Below are 21415 nucleotides of genomic sequence, written 5' to 3'. Positions count from 1 at the left end.
GGCTGGGGCAGCTTTCACCTGGCACCCTCTGCTTTAAGTGAGGCTCAGTCAGGCCCAGGCCATGCTTGGGAGCTGTACTCACACTGCAGTGCTGAGCTTTCCCAGGCAGCTGCTGCCCTGCTAATGCAGTTCTCCCTTGCTGCAAAGAAGCTCTGGGCCAGGGAATTTATTAAGGTACAATAGAAACTCCTCACCTTGTTCAAAGATTTTATCTGACTTTGAATAGACAAGTTGTGCTGACAGAGGTTTCTGTGCTTTCTGCAGCAGCCCAAAGTTGCTGGTGTGCCTGGCTGCTGCAGCTGCCATATCCATGTAGTGCTGTTTGCTCTCTGCACTGTGCTTTCCATTCTGTAAGTAGGTGCCATTCCACTCTTCACTCGAATTTTGACTTAATTTGTTGTTTAGTCACTCTCCTCCTGTGCTTTCCAAGCCCCAAGGTGAGTTCTGGTGGGTTTCTGATTTCCTATATTCCCTTCCCTTGTTCAGAAGCTGAAGGGAGATGCAGTAATGAATATTTGGCATTTTGTAATTTCTAATTCCAATACAAAATAGTGTCAATGTATATGTAACAGATCTATGCATATCTCACAGGATATGGCCCCACAGTTCTCTTTTTAACCAGCAGTCATCAGCAGGAGGAGTAAATGTTTTATCTAACTGTGAGCACCTGTCTGCTGCTTCTCTCTGCCCTCTGTTACCTTTAGCCACCTTTGCTGTTACCATATCTTCCATCACCTGTTTCTCCCCCCACACTCCTTTTTTCTCTGTGTTCTACACTCTAGTTTTCCACACAATGACTTTCTTTGTCCTACTACTGTTGGGGAATTTTCTGCTTTTCCACTGCCTTTTTGTGACTGATTTGTTTAAAATAAATCTTGAAGTAAATAAGAAATATGGGAGGGAGAGTACATGTTTTTGGTTGGGTGGGTTTTTTGCTTTAGAAGGAAGAGCTGGCAATTTCTTGCAGTAAAAAATGAATATATAAATAAATGGGGCACTTGCCCTGAATGTGTCCATTAATTCTTTTATGGGAACAGAAAGAAGGGTCTTCCTCAAGAAAGATACAGTCCAAAAGAACTATCATTACTCAAATGTGAGTGCTGCTTGCAACCTTGGTGTTTCATTAATTTATAAAGGTTCAGATGTTCCAAAGAAAGGTTCAAATTAAAATGCTAAAATACAGAATTCCTGGATGCCAACAGTCAGCTCCTGTGCTGGCAGCAGCCCTCAGCTCTGCACAGTCAAGAGCTCAGGTGGTTCCAAATACCACGGGATTATCCCAAAATCTGGGCTGGGCTGTCAGATGTCCTCTTGTGCCCAATTTCAAAATGCATCTGGGCTTTGTGAAACCGGCATGAGAACATTGAGCTGTCAGAATAACAGAACCAGACACTGAGTATTGATACTTTTATTTAATCAATCCTGTCACTCAATAATTGATTAAAAATTGGGTAGAGGGTTTCTGTTATGTAACAAAGTACCATTTAAAGACAGAATTTTAAACCTAATAAGGAGGTCACTTCAGAGGATGAGGGATCTTGCCCTTCAGACTGGATCAAATACACAGTAAAACTCTTCATGAGAATCCATCATACCTTGTCCTTGCTAAACATGTATGCTTATATGCTTTGAATAGATCTTATACATTGAAAATACTGTTCTTTCAGACAAATATTGTCTGCCTGTGCTTCTGGAGGAAGTTACTCAGAAGAGACTGGAAACAATATAATCTGTGTGAACACCATCTATCAGCCCAGCTCCATTGTCATGGACAAACCAGCAGGGAATATCAACCCCGTGTGCAGGATCTCTTCTGTAATCCTTCTGCCAGCCCCTGAAAGGCAAAACACAGCCATGGAGTACTGAGGTAGGAACTGCACCTGGACAAGCAATCTTGCCTAAATCTTACCTAAGGACTTCATTATTTTGTACCTTGTTACTGTCAGTTCATTGTTCTTAACAATCATTGTGGCATCTGGTTTCTTGGGATCAGAGCCAGGATGAATTTCAAGTATGGTGAAGTCAATGGGCCGGAAAAACTGCCCTAAAAAGAGAAGCTAAAATTATCTTTTCAGACATTAAAACAGAAGCAAACCAAACAGAAATCCCAGAATTTCTACATTCCTGTGCTGGCTTCATATCCCTTCAGAGTTTGGATTGGATAAGCTAACACCAAATTTCGGGTAAGACTGAACATATGCCTGAGGTATTATTGGTATTATTTCCTGTTTATAACCCAGAATTGTATCCACATCATCTGCATGTAAGCTCCAGTTTCTGACTGCACAGAACAATTACAGCCTTTTCTAGATATCCTTCAAGATATCATCACCTGGTGTGTGGTCTATTCTCTTGAATTTATTCCATATTTTCCAAGTCCTCAGCTTTTAAATAATCAAATAATCCATATGTTTATCTCTGAAATTTCTGGGTGTGGTTATTCTCAGCATAAGTACAATATTCTATCTATAAATTATGTAGCCTCAAGGAAAGATCAGCAGGGAAAGGCTAAACAAAATCATACCTAATAATCCATGGGTCTGTTCAGACAGTTTATCACTTTTCAATGTATACAGTCCCAGGAAATCTCGGTGGAGAGGATGTTTCTTCCACACTTGGTGCAAAACAACAACAAATGAGACACCACTGCCCATTGAGAGCACCAGATTTTTTTTCCTGTTAATTATCAAAGTTAATCTGAGGAAAAAAAGAAAAACATTACTTAGAACATTGTGTTTACCAGAGTTAACAGCAACAGAAAGAAATGTGAGAAGTAAAAACGAATGTAGCTTTATAAACTGCTCAGGGCATTTTAAGAGAGAGGGTTTGCTGCCTAGTTTGGCCCATGGAGTCTCTCTGTGGGTTCACAGAGAGTCACAGGATCATATGAAATGACACTGGAAAAGGCTACCTGGCCTTTAACATTTCAGTAAGATGTTTTTAGCAAAACCCATCCCTTAACAGTGTAATTGGTTACAGACAGGTTGCTGATATGTAGATAGAGCACCTGATGCTCAGTGATACAAATTTTATTATTAAACCATCAGTTCTTTGCCTGAATGCTACATGACACTTTTTCCTTTAGTCTTTCAGAGAAGCCAACTCCCAACTGCCTATTTTAGTGCTGGGGTAGAGAAGATTTGCTTCTGATTGTGTCAGTAATATCACCCATATGTTTATCACAATAAAAAAATCATGTGTAAGAATGAAAGTTTGCTCTTTCTGCTGCACTGCTGGGCCTTGAGAAGGCAGGGATTTTATTCTACACAGTGAAATGTAAAGGAGGAGGAAGAGAAAATGTTGCATGTTCCTTCTATAAACCTTTTGCACAGGTATAAATGATTCTGTAATAGATCCCATGAGAAATACACCTGCTGACAAGAAAAAATATACCAATTCTGTAACTGCCACAAGTTCAATTTTTAAAATGGAGATTTGCTTTTGGAACACTATTATGCCTTTGAAAGATTACACACTATGTCTGAAATTACTCCTTAAGTATTTGCAAGATGCTGCTGTACAAAGCACAATACCAAATCTAGTTTCACCTTAGTCAGAGCAATAGAAGATCAGGGAAAAGTCTTCATTTACTTATTTCAAGCAGAGAAATTTGTGAAATTCAGCAATTATGCAACAAAGTAGAGAGCAGAATTCAGCAAGGCTTGAATCAATTGCTTTTGTAGATTGCCACACAAATCTTAGAAGTTTATTATTGATCAACATCTAAAAATATTTCAAGTAGAGTAGAAAGTAGTACAAGAGCCTGATACCCTTTCTGTAAGTCTTACCCTGCTTGTTGCAAGGTGACTGAGTCCAGCCAGGTGAAACCTGTTTTTTCATCACCATTCTCAATTGTGATCCTCTCAGGAGTTACTGTCAGCTTTACATTCAGGTGCTTATTTGCAATACCAAGTTTTCCAAAATATGAGTTTTGGATCTTTGCATTACTATTTACTCTCTTATCACCAATAAGTTCTCCATTGACTGTGATGCCTAATATAGAAGTAAAACAAATATTGTTTTATAGACAGGACCTGATCAACTGATGTCAAGGAGTGTCTTGAAAATTTATCAACTTAAGAAATTAAATACGAGTCGAAAAATAGACCAGAATTACTTGTGAATATTTGCACCAAAGCAAAATAATATTCTGTGGGTTGTTCTGTGAATTTCCACAAAGCCAACAATCATTTTGTTGAGAAAAGTTCAATTTTCCCCTAAGCACAGAGGGTTTGTGATGGGTACAGAGTCTGAGTGACATCGGTCTCTCTTTACCAGGTATTCCACAAACTGGTGACCTAAGGATTATTTTATTGCTTCTACTACAACTCACTGAGACAAATTACTACTCTCAACCCTTGCACTGGTTTTTAAAGTGAGTTTAAAAGTTCATTTTGCTACAAGAAGTGAAAACAGTCATGGTAATGGTAAGCTATCATAGCTACAGGACCTCCTGCTAGCTTTGCTGGGAAAAAAAGCTTATGCATTATAAACAGAGAAATAGCCTTTAAACACATTTTGTTAAAGTATCCTGTATTAAAAGAAAAAAAAGTTAAAAACTCACCTGTAACTGGGTCAGTTATTAAATTTAAGATCATGCCAGGGTTTTCATTGATATTGAAACAAATGGCATCTTTTTTTTGTGGCACTGATATAATGAAGTGTGGATCTCCATCAACTGTAAAGGGAAATCACAGGTGTCTGTATAGTGATACACAGAGTCAAAGTTGCACATGAGCCTTTAATATTGCTTAATATTTAAATTTAATAACTAAATATAAATTATTTAATAGTAAACAGGCAGTTATCAGCACAAAAATTACTGATGGGAAGGAGGACTGAGAAAATGACCACACATAATTTCAATTACTTGATCTTTAGAAGACACTAAGAGATGTTTAAACAGTAAATTAAAATACTTGCCCCTTAAAAATTAAAAAAAAATGGCTGCTATTATGGAAGGGAAATATTGAAAATATTCATAAGAATTGTGTAATTTAGCCTTAAATACCCTCTTCTGTTCTCCTAGACAGACACTACCCCAACTACTCACCACTGGTATACCATGTGGGTGGTGGTGCATATGTGTGATAGGCTGGTGAAGCTGCAGAAGGAAAGAAAGTTAGAAAAGCTCACACCACAATGGAAAATTGCATGGCCTATGAAGATGTCAGGGAGTTAATATGCTAGGTAAATCAGTAATTGCATCCTAGTTTTCAAAGCATATAATCTATGGAATGACAATTTGTGTGCTGCTTTTAAATCAAAAAAATCTTCAGGATAGACACAGATTTCACATGTAGTCTAAATTGCTCTGAGGGTTTCCATATAGCCCAAGCAATCTATCTGTAGGATACAAATATTTCAGATGTGAGGATCAAACTGTCAGCAAGGAAATGCAACATCATCCATTGAAAACTTCTGATTTTTTGACATTTGAGTTGGTTTTGTTTGTTTGTTTGTTTTATTTTTTTTCCAGAATGAATTTAAGTCTTTTCAGTGAAAACTTGAAAAAACTAGAGAGAGATTGGCACTAATATCCAGAGTAAAACCATAGTTCTAACTCTCCCATTTCCAGGATTGCCCAGCCAGGAATTTGGTGGATCAGTTGCTGTCTCTTGAATAAAACAGATGCTTTTTGTACAAATGACTGAACATAGTAATTTAGCCAGAGATGCTGACATCAGAGTCCCTGGATTTATATAATTCCAAAGGAAATGCAAAGTGAAGTCCATCCTCTGTTCTTGGGAAACAGCTTTCAGGAAAAAATGGTGGTTTATGAACAGGTATTTACTCCCTATAAACTATTTAGCTGAAGCTCTGTCACCTCCTATTGTTCAATCTTTAAATGTCTTTTCAGCAGTGAGCAGAATTTGGTAGTATTTGTGAAAGTCCAGTTGTACTGCCAGAAAAAGCATCTCTGCCTCTGGTAATTTCAGTTGACAGACTCTGCTCCATTCAGAAAAATAAATTAAATTACTTACCCATCAAAGGACCTGTGAACATCCCTGTCTGAATGAAACAAAATGTTATTTTAGAGGCTACAAAGAACAAAACCCAATCTCACTGACTTCATTCCTTCCTCCTTCCAAAACCAACCCAAAAATCTTGTCATTATGTATACATTTCTAAATATTACAAAATAAAAATTATTTATTTAACAGTGCTACAAAGCAACAGTCTTGAAGGGGCTGAAAGCACACCCTGCTTCCCAGCACAAATGTAACATCTCCTTGGGGTTTGCTCTCTCTGGGACTGGGACAGCCTGCTGTTCTCTGACACCTCTGTGCCACCTTCTAAACTGCACTTATGGGAAGGAAGAATTGCCTGCCTGGTTCCACATTTTTCTATTCTTCTGCTCTCTTTACATCTGAAATTCTGTCAGGATGTCTCTGTGCTTTAGAAGTGGCAATCATGGCATGGATGAAGGTATCTTTGGATGAGATTGCTACACACAGGTACCTGGGAGGCCCTGGTGGCAGCCCTGGAGAGCAGCTGACTTGTACTGGGCCTGAATTCTGGGTTATGGGATGCTGCAATCACCAGAGACAGGAACTGAACTGAAACCACTACTTACAAACTTAGCCATCTGAAAAGTTGTATATCTATTCATAACAGGATATTGATTAATTCCTCTTGAACTTTATGAAAATATTGCTTCCTAGATCAAATAAGTAATGTAGAAAATTCATTTCTATTAAAAACATTAAGTAAATTTAAGAAAAATTCACATACCTTCAGCTGTTACCATGGGCAGGTAAGACGTAAAAGGAAGAAAAAGAGAAATTCACAGTTTCAGTTATACAATTAAACAGGAAGGATTATGACTCTAATAAAACACTGTAAAAAAAATTAACTGTTTGAAAACTCAACCAGCTATCTTTAGTATTTTTAAATGCCATTTTCGCAGTGATAAAACACAGTATTTGTAGGTCAAACAGAAATGTACTGAAAGTAAAAAGCTTTTATGCAGGGCAGTAGAACTGCAATTTATTATGTATGGGACAAGAGCTCTATTTGGAACTGTTTTATTGTTGTGCCATACCTATATTGCAAAATGTTCCTTACTGGTTTTATTATTTTGTGGTTTTCCAGGCATTTAGATGATTCTGTTAGTACTGACTGGATGATTCAGTACATTGATTTGTGAATTGAGATTTCAGGGTGAGTAAAATTGGGTTTTTTCCTTACACAGGGTCAGAGCTTTGAGTATTTTCTCCTATTACTGCTCTACTATCTATATACAGAGAGGATTTCCTTTGAAAGAGGTTCAGAAAAGAGCTTTTATACTACAAATACCTGGAAAGGGAAAGCAAAGAACTGAAGATGACTGAGTGGATGTCACTTCTGACACATGTTTGGGGGTTTCCATGTTATGGAGAGCAGCTGCAAACTTTAAAGTCATTATCTTGTGTAGTGACTTGAATGTTAAATTAATCATGAAGGGGTTTTATGTCAGTATTCCATTATAGGAGTCATGAAAAATAATGCAAAAATTTATCAGGAGAATGCCTGAAGAATGATTCAGAGTTGAAGGGCACTTAGAAATTCACTGGTCTCAGGACCTACTGCAGCTGAAAAAACCTCACCAAACTCCAGTATCTCTGTTATGCTAAAATGCCTCAAGTTCCTATGCCAAAATCAGGAGATGAGAATTTTTTTCATCTAGAAGGCTGCAGAGAGCCCACACAGAGCTTCCAAGGAACTTTCAGGGTCTCTAAACAAAAACTGGAGAAAAAATAAAGGATGGTGATAGAAGAGACTGGAAAGCCTCTGTCAGGCCTGTGGGATGAGAGTGGCTCAAACAACACAAGGAGATGAGGTTAGGATGGCTGGGAGGCACACTGAGCACAGAGCACTGCTTTGCTTGGCCAAAGAGAAGGAGGAACAGAGTATTTGATACACAGGAGTTAAACAGAGAGGCTGAACTATAGGAAAAATAATATTTCACTGAGCAAGGAGTTCATAATTAGCTAAAGTATCAGAGGAGTTGAAAACAAATTGTGTGTTTTCAATATAATTGCTTCTCTTTCTGCAATATGTATATGACTATTGTGTTTTACATAAGTAATCTCAATCCTTTTACAGCCTGATATATCCTGCCTGAGGAAGAGCTCATGCAAATTTTCCCTTTTCATGTGGAAAGAGGTTACATCTATCCCTAGGCTGAAGTATGTAGAAAAATAAAGGAGAAAGTGATGGTAAGTCATCTGAATATAGCTGGATTATTAGATTAGAAATGCTTCTTGGTTTTCAGGGTCTTTTTCTGTAATAGTTTTTCTATTTAGTTTAAAATACATTTATTTCAAATTTATAGTGCTTTGCCCATATGATTTAATAATGAAGGATAGTTTGATGGAAATGAGCTTTACAATGAGAAGTAATTTTGCATAAATCACACACATTCCTGGCTTGGAAAGTAGATTTTGCAGATACATATTTAAAACTGTGCCCACATGAAAGCCTTTCTTTAGGCCAACATCAAAGGAACTCTTAGCTTCTCAAATACAGTACAATTGTGAAGATGTCTATACCTTCAGTGGGTTTATCAGCAATCCCCTCTTCATTTTCATCTTCTTCTGGTTTTGTTACCACCATGGATGTCAGTGGTGTTACAAACTTGTACATTAGTGAGAGAGCCAGGGCTTGAGCTGTAAGGTTTTCCTTTTCTTCTCCTGTGGCTGTAATGCTGAATACAGAAAGAGACTCCCAGCATCAGTGATTGCTGAATCACTCACCACATGTCAGATTACATATTTTAAAGTAAAGTAATTTCTCTGCAGGCAATTTATCAATAAGATATAACTGTTACAGCTTAAGAGCACTTCTGATTCTACTGGCTGTCTAAGAGAAAGGCAAAACTGTGCTTTATCCTTGCAATAATTTAAAATTGTTTCCTTTGCAACCTGAAACATGAATACTGAGGCTAGGGAGGAGAATAGCGTGGTGGATTTCCCTCACTGATTTTCATGATTTTCCATTGGCAGCTCAATGGGATGTGAATGTCAGCTTCACATCCTAGAAACTGCAGGACTCAGAGGCTGTGAAGGGTTCAGAGCTAAGGTATAATTCCAGCTATAATTACCGTTTTTCCAAGAGTTGTTCAATGGTAAGATAAGCCCAGAGCCTTTCAATGTACTCTCCAAATATGTATTGCTGTTCTTGGAAAGCCTGAGCTGTCTGCTCAGCTCCTTGCTGTGTAGTGTACGACAGGGCGTCCTGAGCCTGTTGGGAGTAAGAATGTTCTCTGCATCACAAGTAGCCAGGGACTGACAGGACTTCCCAAAAACTAAGATCTTCACACCTGAAAATCTTATGAAATCGAAAGCCAGTCTGGTTGTACACCAGAAAATTGCCAGTGTTGTATGAGGAATTTTGTCCCATTGTTCCTGGGAATTTTAGAGATGTACACTACAGAACACAACCCAGATTCCACATTCACATGGCATTTTTGTTCATCAAAAAGGAGGCAAAAGAAGCATTCAGAGATTTTGTATAGTTTACATAAATCAAAGAAATCCATACTTACACCTTCACCTCTTACATCCACAGACAAATGGTTTTGGTTGCTGTCTACAAAGCGCCCAGCCACCACAATCTCAGACCCATCATAGAAATGCTTGAAGCTGTTAGTAGTTAGGTCTGATATTTCATTTTCTGGGTAGTTTAACTCCACATCTATGAGCATGGGATTTGACACCTCATCATAAAACCCCTGTAGGATTGAAAGAAAAAAAGAAAACATTTAACTATCATTGTTTCTTTAGTTCATGGGTAGATCTGTAACCAGAAACATCCTGCTATTTCAGGAATGAAAACTAAAAGGGTATTTTATAAGAAATATTTAGATATTTAGTTAAATCTCAGAGTGTAAAGCCTAGAAATCTACAAAAAATTGAAAAGAGAAAGGACATACAAACTCTTCAGTCTTGCTAAGAGAGAGGAAGAATATTTGAGAACAATGTGCTGTGGATGATGAGTTCCATCAATATAAATCAAGAGGGATACCAAGCCTCCTGTTATTTGATAGAGATAATTTTCTACACCTCTTCTCTGCAGATACTGACATGGCAACATACCCAAAGGAGATTGGGCATTTGATTTTATCAGAGCTTGCAATGAAATCTAATACCTAATTCTTTGATGAATTCTTTGAATGGCAGCTACTGGAATGTGAGAAGTAAAAAAAGACTACCCTGTATGGCCTATACCAGTTTTCATGTCTTATACAACTCTAAAATGCCTCAGGAGTGTGGTAAGATACACCTGCTTGCAGTGAGTTCCTTAAGAAATAATATCTAGAGCTTTATGATTTGTTACTCCTTTTGTCCCTTGACAGGACATTAACCACATGATCTGTGAGGTGCAGGAGATGCAATGACTGCAGAAATTCCACCAGAGTGTCCTTCAGAACTGTGAGTTTTATCACCCTATGCCAAGTTTTAATCTCCCTGCCATACCCCACAGCATGTCCCTTTTACTGTTCCCCTGCACTTCCTGCTTATATAAGGGAAGGGGAAAATTAAATGCAACTAAAGGTCCCTTCCACATCAAACTATTCTATGATTTTAATACTCTGATCACAGCAGACTCTGGAGCATCTCAGTGTCAGATTACACACTGGGATTTTGATTATTTGAAAATAAGAACATGAACAGTTATCTGACCTTATGTACCTCTGACCTCATGTACATGGTCATTACTTCACCTGAAGCTGCAAAGCTGCATCAGAGTCAGGGTAAATCCGACGGGCCAATCCTTTATTCTCCAGTGCCATCCTCTCCAAGAAGCCATAGTCAACACCACTGCCAAAGCCAAGGTTGTATAAGGTGTATCTGCCATCAATGGCCTTCTTCACTGATTTCTCAATCTCCTCAGTATCGGATACACCTGCATCAAACCAGGAAATGGTTGAGTTGTTTTCAAAATAGATACAATGATCACAAAACGAAATGTGACTTGGCATGTTCAGATTTCTTAGGAGACATTACCAAAAGCTTGATTTAGTACTATGATTCTGGTAGCATTAAAATCATGAAAATATCCAGAAGTGAAAGATGAAGGCCATTTTTAACTAGCATTTTTTGTTAGTTAATGAACTACCTTTATTATTCCATCCAACACAAACTTACCTACATTTGGCTGACCATCTGTTAACATGATAATTATAGAAGCGCTTCTCTTGGGCACAAGGTTTTCTTCATGAGCAGCATTCAGAATATCAATTCCTCTCATCAAACCACCATGTAAATTTGTCACTATGAGGTAGACAAAGAAATTCAGGTTCAGCAAAGGCTGTCAGAGTAAAGGTTCATTTTCCATTGGGGTCTGAAGAGCTTTTATTACATTACAGAAAATGAAAGATTTGGATTTACAAGCAGGGGCAAGTCTAGATAGAAAAGTACCTGGACTTTGGAAACATAAAGAGAAATAGACAAATTTTCTGAGTAAAACTGAACTTCAGGAGTGCCTCATCAGCAGTCTGAAACCCCAACAAACAGTAGCATTGTGTTCAGAATCAATCAATAAATTAACTTACACAATGACCTACTGGCAAGGCCTGTCAAGTACTTACTGCCTTGAGCAGAAATTTGCCGAACAAACTTCCTCGCTTCATCCAAATTCTCAGGACTGGCCTTGATTAATGTTTCTTTCCAGGTAGATATTTCACTATCAAATAATATGAAATTGAAGAAGTCATCTTCTTTAATGTCATCTAGGATTTTTAGCAGTGCTTCTTTTGTCTGTAAGGCAAAGAGATTTAAATACATGATTCAAAATTTAACAGATATGTGCTTACAGGTTTGACATCATTAATCTCTCAGCATTGGGCTATTTTTTACTCCTAAACAGTATATATTGCAAAAATTCTGAGCTTGTTCTGTTCTTGTCAGTCCCTGTGTCAATTTCAGAGTAACTCTAGGGAAGTCAGCAGCAATAACATCTGGTAAATCTTTGCAGCTGAGATGAAAATCCGTTTTCCCATCATAGTTGGTTGCTTACACTGAGATAAGCTGGCATGGCAAATGGGTAGTTAGGTTAATGGAGAAGCTCATAAACAAGCATGCCTGGATATTTTGATGCAGCATCAAAACATGAAAATTCCAAACATTAACTCAGTCATAACTCTGAAAAGAGCTACTGCTTCCTAGACACAGAGTGAGCAGAGAAAATGCACATAATCTGTATGCACAGCTTATTTTGGAACTGTCAAGCACATGACAGCACTCTCTGGAAATGCTGATATTTAAAGTTTTGAACTAACAACATTTATAAGTAAATAAAGGCTTAATGTATAGATTTTTGTTCTACAGCAACACTGCAAACCAGTACATCTGGCACTGGGCATTAGAGAGGTCACACCATCGAGCCACTTTGTAACAGCTTGAGCAGCACATGGGCACTCCAAGGCATCATGTCCCTTCCAGCACCATCTCCCTCCCAGCACCTTGCTCCAGCTCTTTCACTGGAACTCCATAGTAATGTAATAACTCACTTGTTCTATTTCTCTTCCATACATTGAGCCACTAGTATCCAATACAAAAATAATATTCTTGGACAGCTTTGGAAGATTTGTTGGTGCAAAGAAGTGTACAAAATAGCCATTGACAATCTGAAAAAGAAAACACCACCAGCAAAAAGTTTGGAACATTATAAAGGTAAAACAGATAAAGGAGATATTACTCTCATTTAACGTCTAGCCTCTGAGCGGCCTAAAAAGTTTTAATGGCCCTGATCAGTCTCACCTCTATCCATGGGCCCAGGGGTGTCATTTAGGTGCAAGACTGGGCTTTTAGACACTGAGCTACAGTGTGAGAACAGCTACAGTGTCCTGTCTCCAGCTGTGTCACACCTGTATCTGTTCCTATCCATGGACTCCACTGTTTTGGATCCCCCCACTGAAGAGCCCACTGATTGCTCCCACTCAGCTGCCTTAGGAAACAGTTGGCTCTTGCTGCTCCCTGACCTTTACTGTGCAAGTTCAACTGTTCAACAGTTCAGAATTTCAAGTTGTTAGACTTACCTGCAAATTATCTGGAGTTGTTCTCTTCACATCATATTTTACAGTGAAATCCCCATCCAAGACAGACTCTGAGCAACTTGGACACCTTCGCTGCTGGTCGAGGGTTGGCTTGAAAGAGATATGGCCCTGAAAAGAAAAGCCTTCCTTAGATCTGACCCTTAATAGCTGAAAATCTCCTACAGAACACATCTGCATTTTTTTAAAGCTGGTATATTTATTTTCACAGACATAAGAATAACCTGTTTTATTGGGTTAGCTACTAGATGGTACGAATCCATATGTACTTAGAAATTTATTGGTGGTAACTGACACATGAAGGCTGCTTTCCACAGCTTTCTCCATATGATTACTTCCCCTTGGGTCAGCTCTTCACTCTGAACAACAACTTTGATAAAGCTGTTGTATCTTTTAGGAATTCTACTAGCCCCATATAAGGGAAAACTACTTGTTAGTAATTCAGTTTTTCTATAAGAGATAATCTTACTGGTATCCAGGTTTCCTCTTGCTGCCATTGCTAGCATTGAAATTATTATTTCAGAATTATAACCATAACAAGTAAATCATGGAATGCAGTAATCAATTTACCTTTTTTCCTGAAAAAGTTTTTTTAATGGTATTTTGTAGCTCATTGGTGATGAATGTTCCTTCTGCTTCCAGCTCAGTGATACCCTGGGGCTCAAAGATATCTACTTCAATCTGAAATATTAATAAAAAATTTACTGTCATTAATTAAATCACAATACATCAGCCATTTACAGGAGGATCAGTAACTACAGATGTGAAAGAGGGATTTTCATAAAGGTAAAGAAATTTACTTTTGTAATACATAATAGCAGTCCAAATCTACACTTGTGTGGTGGACACATCTTCAGCCAAAGAGGCCTTTTCAAACACAGAAGTTAAACACAAAGCTAGAAATAAGTAAACTTTAATAGAAATATGACGTGTTGGAAAGCTAGATAGTTGCATCCTATCAAGGCAGATAGACACAAAAAGCTGCAGTATCCCAGAATTTAAAGATGATGTTGTTTCACAGTGGAGTGAGAAAGCTGGAGTTTATGCTATAAAGGTATATACAATTAGTCCAAGGCATTGCAATAGCTTTTTCAGTTTTTCATACAGGATTTCTTTTGGAGTGCTCAGTAGATGAGCAAATTTGTCAGGTTTACAAGTAAAAGCCTGCATTAAAGTGAATTGATGAGTTATCCCCATGGGACTCATGGAAATGAGTTATCAGAAATGTTATCATGGCCTTTAGCTCACCTGTGAGCCAATGGGAATGACCATGGTACTCCACTTTCAACAGATATGCAGAATTCCATCATCTCTTAAATTACAGTCAAATTTGATCAGTTTGCCATTTACCTCAAAATCTTTGACAAGCTGCTTTGGTTTCACTTTGATGAACATTTCATATTTTCCAAACTGTCGCTTCAGCAGTTCCTCATATGTGAGTTCAAAAGTGACTTTACTGGCTGCTTTAATGTTGACTGAGACAGTGAATTTTTCTGTTTTTCTTCCTGAAGCTCTGTTTTTAAGTGGGTAGGAAAAAGATCTTTATCCTCTTTCATGGTATTTATTGTTGGTGGCATATGATTTTCAAAAAGAAGTAAAACAAAGATGGGATTTTTTATATACTGCTAAAAATCATCAATCAATACTCAAAATTATGCTCAACCTGTAGACTTTATTCAAGTTTCCCACTGAGCTTAATCCCAGGAATAGGTCCCACAAAGCCAGTGAAAGTTGCAGGAACAGCCTTTCCATAGTTGCAGACAGTGCTTGTGCAGTCAGAGGCTGTATTTCCTTTCTACAATTTGTGCTACAATAACTTAACTTAATGATTGTTCTTTAGTCCCTTAATGTCAGCAAAGTGCCAGAACACAGCATTTCCAATCTCACAGTCTGCTATGGAGTGATGGTGTGGAAGCCACAGGACATGATCCTTACTTTACAAGACCAGCAGTCTGTCCTCTCGAAACAGCCTTCTCATATTGCTTTTTTGCAGCTTCTTTTTCCTTTATAGTTCCAGGATAGGTGACACCATCAATTGTCCTGCAGATGAAAAAGTCCTAGTTCAGTGGAAGGTTGTGACAGGAATTCTCCCTTTATTGATTTGTTTGCTAATAACCTTTCAGAGACCTGCTATTGCCAAGATTTGGGCCCTTTCACTGAAGCCAGGCTCCTGAGAGAATTCAGCTGGAATGAAGAGCTCTGTGCTCAGTGTCATAAAAGAATCTAAACCAATTTTTACTTTAAATTAGATCAAAACTGGGCTACAGCAACACAACTTACACCTGCCATATTCCTGCACTTCAGCAGCTTCACCATCTCATCTCATCTAATGGCAAACCAACTCTGGATGTGACTCACCCGTCCAGATGTCATCATCTACAGAGGAGCATTTCATCCTTGAGCTCCTTAGAGGACTAAGCAGCCATTTCTCATCACCTCATTCTACCAAAAAAGTTCTAAGATGCTCTATGAGTGTTTGTGTCCTAAAGCTAGTGCTCCTCTTCACTGGAGATAAAGCAGGCACGGTGTGATTAGCAGAGATGGATGTGCTTAACTGAATCAAGCCTCATCATGGTGGAGAACTGCACATGATTGCAACTAAAGGTACAAATGTAAAAGAATAATTCTACTTTCTGCCTTTCATTCAAATATGATTTTTAAATGAAGAGATAAATTAAGCTATAATGCCATCAGGGAAATGAAGTAATGGAACTTTCCTGGTTTGATAATACCACAGTAAGTAAGAGGCATTTCTGAAAAGGTGGATGAATCTGCAGGAAAGGTCCCACATTCCCTAAGGTTCCCTTCTATTCATAATGATGAATAGAAATAATTGAAAATTAGTCATCTTTTCTACAGATGTACCAATGTTTGCCTTTCTCCACATATCTTGCATGTTAAGTTAATAGTACCAGAAAATTACCCAGGAGGTATTTAGAAATCTATTCAAATGGCAAAGTAAAAATGAACACTCGGGTTCCATTTCTCCCAGCTGAATTAGCACAGATTTTTAGTCTTCTTTAACAATATTGTAAAGATTACACACATGCTGAAGTTGGTAATGAAGGCTGTCTTAGGGAGATCAACATCAAAGAAAACTTCTTTGGACACATTTCCACGATTGACAGCTCGGCTGGTGATGACATTGTGTGCAAAGCGGGAAGTCACTTTACTATCAATTTTCATGCTATAGATTTCCATCCCATTGACAACCTGTAAAGTGAGAATTGAAAAAAGACAAAAAGAGCACTAGCTGTTACACTCGTATGTGTATTAATCAGTTGTAATCATATTTTTAAAAAGAAACCACAGCAGTACATTGATCACTGCAAAGCAAAAAGAAAGAAAGACCTAATATAAGAACTGGAACACAGCTGTGTTTCCTTGGGTATCTATTTCACTGACATGATGGTGCTATTCCACAAGTCATAACTATAGACTTTAACAAAATACTACCACCAAAAATACTGCCATTATAGGAATAGGTTTTTTCTCTACTGAGTAAGTGACTTTTTATGGTTATTCAAAGAGCACAGCTCTTTACTGCTGCCCCACTGTATTAGTGACTGTGGTTATCAGAGGAGTGGATGACTCCTAGAGCAGGGATGTAAGTAATCCTCTTGTTTTAAAATAGCCCAAATGCCTCCAAATTCCATTTTATGTTATTCTCAGTTTCCTCCCAGCTGGAGATCAGATTTTTCTAAACAAGTAAATGGGCAAGGCAATATTTATTTTCTTTGAATGTTCAGGTATAAGGTTTCTGGACACTAAGTGAAAGCATAGGAACAACAGATGTTCCCATTAGGAACTCCACAGCAAGGTCTGCTTCTGGCAGCAAAACCAGCACTGGAAGGAACTTTGGAGGTTTTATGATGGGTCTGGTTTCTGCTGATTAATTGAGAAGGTCCCCAAACAATCAAAGCATTTAAGCATTGCTGAAGGGGAATCCAAGTGCCAAGTGGAATCAGCCCCAGAGATGAGGTCTCTTGCCTTCCTTAGCAATAGCTGCAACATAAAAGTAAAAACAAAACCAACATAGAATGAAAGTCTGTTAGAGATATGCAGGTGACTTCAAAAGAACTTAGGTATTTATTCAAATACAATGAGATTAAAAATCATTTGTTCATTCTCTTTCCTTGTCCAGGAGCTTCCATCAGAGCTTGGAAAGCAACTGTCTAGTTAGTCCTACTGCCCAAAACAGGCAGCTCTGGGCAGTTTTCCTTGTCACACACTCAGAAATATCCATTTGCTCAGACTGGACTCACAGAAACATTTTGTGAACACATTAAGAATATTCTTGTCACTATAAACTCTTGGTAGCCCAGACAAAACCAAACCTTACTCACCAAGTCATTATCAGCATTTCGCTTCTGTAAAGAGAAAAGAAAGGGAAAAAAAAATCATGATTAGGTAGGAAAGCTGCATTTAGAAATAAATCTCTTAGCATCTGTGTACTTGTCACAAATTAGAAGTCCAGGTTTGAGAAAGGTCTTCATTAATAAACTGAAGTAAATTTGAGGGAAAAGCAAGCAAGGGATATGAGGCGGGTCGGAGTTATTTTGCTTATGGCATTCCCAGCTTTGGTGAATATTTTGGTTTTCATTTGATGTTAGTGTACCCTAAATACAGTGTTTTTGAAAGGTAAGTTAAACTTTGAATGTTGCTGACTTTATGTTGCTCATGAGACACAAAACAGTGTCTTCTTCGAGCTGAAAATACACATAGACCTTTGAAATATGAGGGAGAATGAGAGGAAAAGAGGCTCAAATGCTCAGGGCCATTTATAATTAAATGTCATTGAGACTAAAGAACACACTAAAATCTGTTTGATAGCTCTTCCTTGAGTAAGGGTTGGCTGTGTGGCGACCTCAAGTAAAACCAAAATAATTTGTCCTCATAGTAACATCTTTTTCTTGAGAATTCCCAAATCTGAGTCCTGCAGTACATATTTTCTTTTCAAACATATTTTCCTTTGGGAGAAAAAGAAGAGTTGTATCAAAGCATAAAAACCCACTTTGCACAGTTTTTTTCCTGGCACACAAATCCAAACTGTCATGCAAATGCAGCCTTACATTTTTTTCAGGCTCCTAAATTTTCCTATTTCAGCCCAACAGTCTCTCATCCTAACATGACCAGGTAGGAAGGTAATTCAGCAGGATTAGATAGGAGGGGCTGTCACTACAAAAAGCTGCATGGAGGGGGAAAATAAGCAGTTAAAATGTGGGGGGTTTTTTCCAATATTTGCTCCCAGAATAGTGCAAATATCAGAAGCTGTACAACAGTATCTCGTACTCTGTTCTGAAAGAGAGGACAGGCACTGAACAAACTTCCTGAGTGCTGTTAAAATAACAGCTTGTGTAACTCAATTCCCATCAGCTCAGCTGCAAAACCTTATCTCATCTGGCTCCAAGAGCCTTGGGGGTCACATTTTGTGGAATTGTGTTTACCTGCTCCATCAAAGGCAGGGGTAAGGACACAACAAATCAGACACACATCTCAAGTACACTTAAGGCTTTCAGTACCTTCCCTAGTTGGAAACTGAAACACAGAGGATTAGAGGATTATTTTTTTGTTTATTTTGGGGTTCTTTTCAAGACACTATATTAATCTAAGGTAATGCAAAATTTGAGGGAGGAAGCTTCTCTTCTGGTGTGAGAGTCTGGCAAAAAATGTCAGTGTGCATTCCTTCAGGTTCATCTTTCAAACTGTTACTGCCATCCAGATGATTTCTGTGTGTCCATCTCTCCTTTTCACAAGCATATATGCATTCCTTTAATGCCAGTATAGAGTGTGCACCAACTCAAATCTGCCCTTTCTGAAACTGGAAATATTTTTTCTGTATCCATATCTGTCATTACAGCTTGTCATTTCCCCTTACAATACCCAAACTGAGGTATGCACCTTGGGAAATGAAAAGCTGGAACTCTGTGAAATGCCAGTTTGTTTGGTGCAAACTTTTCCTTACAGTAGAATTACCACACAGTTTATACAAAATACAAAATATATATATATAAACCTATAAAAATATGTGTAGCTACAAATTCTGCAATTCTGACTACTGCTTCCAAACTGAAAGATACTGTACCTGCATTTGAGTTTTACAGAATTGCTGTTGTGCACATTCTTTATCAGAATCACAGCTTCAGTGGTAGTTTTGAAGGAGTTCTATTTTGATTCTGTAAATATTTTGAGGGGTGCTCTGCAATTTCCATTGAAACTACAGAAAAATCTCTCTGTGAAAGGCATTAGTCACTTTGCACTTGGGCTCATCTCCAATGGAGATACTCAACCCAGCTGGACATCACCCAGCTACCTGCTCTAGCTGACCCTGTTTGTGCAGGGGAGGGGATTACGTGACTCTAAGTCTGTGATTTTGTTCTGGGTTTTTTAATTTTTAATGATTCACTTGAGTGTACCTTGAGCCATCACTAAATCAAGGTCATTCCGAGCTATGTGGGCAAAAAGCCAATCAAAATGATGATGCAATTCTAGACTAAAATGAGAATTAACATCCTCTACCCTGGGTTATTGTTACTTGATAAAATGTTTCTGTATTATTTTCACATATTTGCCAGCTGCACCAATTATTAGAATTCTATTATTTTTCAGTTGTGCAATAGCAAAAAACTTCTTTTGTTTAATACTGTTTTGCTGTGGCAGCAGAAAAGAATAGAGGTGCAAAGAACCTATGGAAATTGGAAAGTAAAAGAGAAACTTGAACTCCCAGGAAAACAGAGAGGGAAAACAGGACTCGATTACAGTACTTGCTGATTGTACAGCTTGGGAAACTAAACCACAGCAGGACTAAAAGACTCAGCAAAGACTGTACAGTTATCTTGGAGTGACCTCTGGGAATCCACAGTGCAGAACGAGGTATTTGCATACATCCCCAAATGCTACATAGGAAAACAAGGCATGAAAATGATCTCTGAATCTACAGCAGCACTGAAGATTCCATCACCCCAAGTGATGCCAATTGGGTGCCACAGAGAAGAGCCCATAATGCAGCTCATAGGAACAGGGAACTGATGAGGATTTTTGTTCCATTTTCAGCAGAATTGGGTCTGCCAACTGTGTATACCTGACTGGGGCTCTAAAAGCAGCTTTGACAGCTTAAAGGTCACCAGACAGCCAGAATCCCAGCCATGCTTCAGCACTGGATACTGCTTGCTCAAAGGGGCCAAGACACAGATGGGCACTGAGACCTTCACCCTACAGAGCAATCTCTTCCATTTCAATCAAATCACATTTGCATAAAGTACAGAACAAAACTGGGAGAATCAGCTGGCTTTTTCATAGTGCTCTGCATGCATAGATGGAGCATTGCACAGAGTTTTGGCAGTCTTCCATTTAGAAAGGCTTTAGCATTGTAAAACACATAGAGAACTCCAGACACTACAGTAATCAGAAGGAAAAAGCTACATTATATCTGGGCTACATGATGGTTAAATAATAGGAATCCCTGGCGTTTCCAATTTGCAGCATTAGATCTCATGTTGACTTTTAGAAGTTAGGCATGTTACTATCCTGATTTTCAAAGAAAAAATCTTGGCAAAGATCATAACCTCATCAACAGCAATCAACCAGAAATTGTTTTGTCCTGTTCTACCTAGTAACTCAGAATGCTCCCTAAAGAGATTTGCCCTCTGAAACTTTTCGGAGTGCACAGCCACTGACAGAGAGGGAAATAATTTATGGAGGTGAGGAGTAGTGGACAGCAAGATAACCAAAGAAAATTAGGCAAAACATCAAGTAGCACTTACTCAGAGATCCAGTCAAAACCAGAATGGCTCCTTTGAGAGATGTATCTCATGTTGTGCTAACATGGAAATCTTTTGAGAAAAATCCTACCATGTCATTTGGACTGTGGGCATTTATCTTTATGCCATGTTACAGCTCTGTTTTCTGCTTCTTAGAGCCATCTTTTTCATTGTATTCCTTAACAGGCGTTAAAGTCAGTTCTCTGGCAGCACTGATTGCTTTACACATTTAAATATTTTTCTAAAACATGTCACCATTACATGGTGATGACAGGGAAAACAGAAGAAAGGGATGCTTTAAAAAGAAAGAGAGAGGAACTTCAGAACTGATTGAAAACTGAGGCTGATTAGAGATCGACCGGTCTGAGTTCCAGCTTTTATCCTGTGTCCAGGGGTACCAGAGAAGACAGAGCTCCAGCTGCCAGCATTGTATGAACTCTCTGATAAATGCTGATAAACTGCAAGAAGTTAATCTCTGAGGAGTGGGAGACCCACAACCCACACACGGTTGATTACTTACCTTGATGTTTCTGACATGTGTTAGCAAGAAGTCTGAGGATGCAAAGGTAGGAATCAATACTAAAATACAAAGCAATAGATTCTTTTCCATTTTGGA

General features: G+C 38.4%; 1 protein-coding gene across 1 annotated transcript; it reads right to left on the bottom strand.

The window, feature by feature from the left end:
- Positions 1–1395: 1395 nt before the first annotated feature.
- On the bottom strand, positions 1396–21409 carry LOC131088048 (inter-alpha-trypsin inhibitor heavy chain H3-like). The gene is made up of 20 exons (XM_058031837.1): positions 21320–21409; positions 17386–17409; positions 16086–16252; positions 14975–15079; positions 14390–14552; positions 13610–13720; positions 13025–13150; positions 12497–12613; positions 11576–11744; positions 11133–11258; positions 10709–10890; positions 9530–9715; positions 9086–9225; positions 8535–8689; positions 5054–5131; positions 4565–4678; positions 3789–3993; positions 2525–2697; positions 1933–2044; positions 1396–1834 (listed from the first exon to the last, which is right to left on the bottom strand). Exons 1-20 carry the CDS (start codon positions 21407–21409, stop codon positions 1705–1707), a joined length of 2673 nt encoding a protein of 890 aa, XP_057887820.1. The 3' UTR covers positions 1396–1704.
- Positions 21410–21415: the final 6 nt, after the last annotated feature.

This window comes from Melospiza georgiana, chromosome 11 (assembly GCF_028018845.1).
Source record: "Melospiza georgiana isolate bMelGeo1 chromosome 11, bMelGeo1.pri, whole genome shotgun sequence".
In the NCBI taxonomy this organism is placed as follows: Eukaryota; Metazoa; Chordata; class Aves; order Passeriformes; family Passerellidae; genus Melospiza; species Melospiza georgiana.
This window is presented reverse-complemented; position numbering and strand designations above follow the sequence as displayed.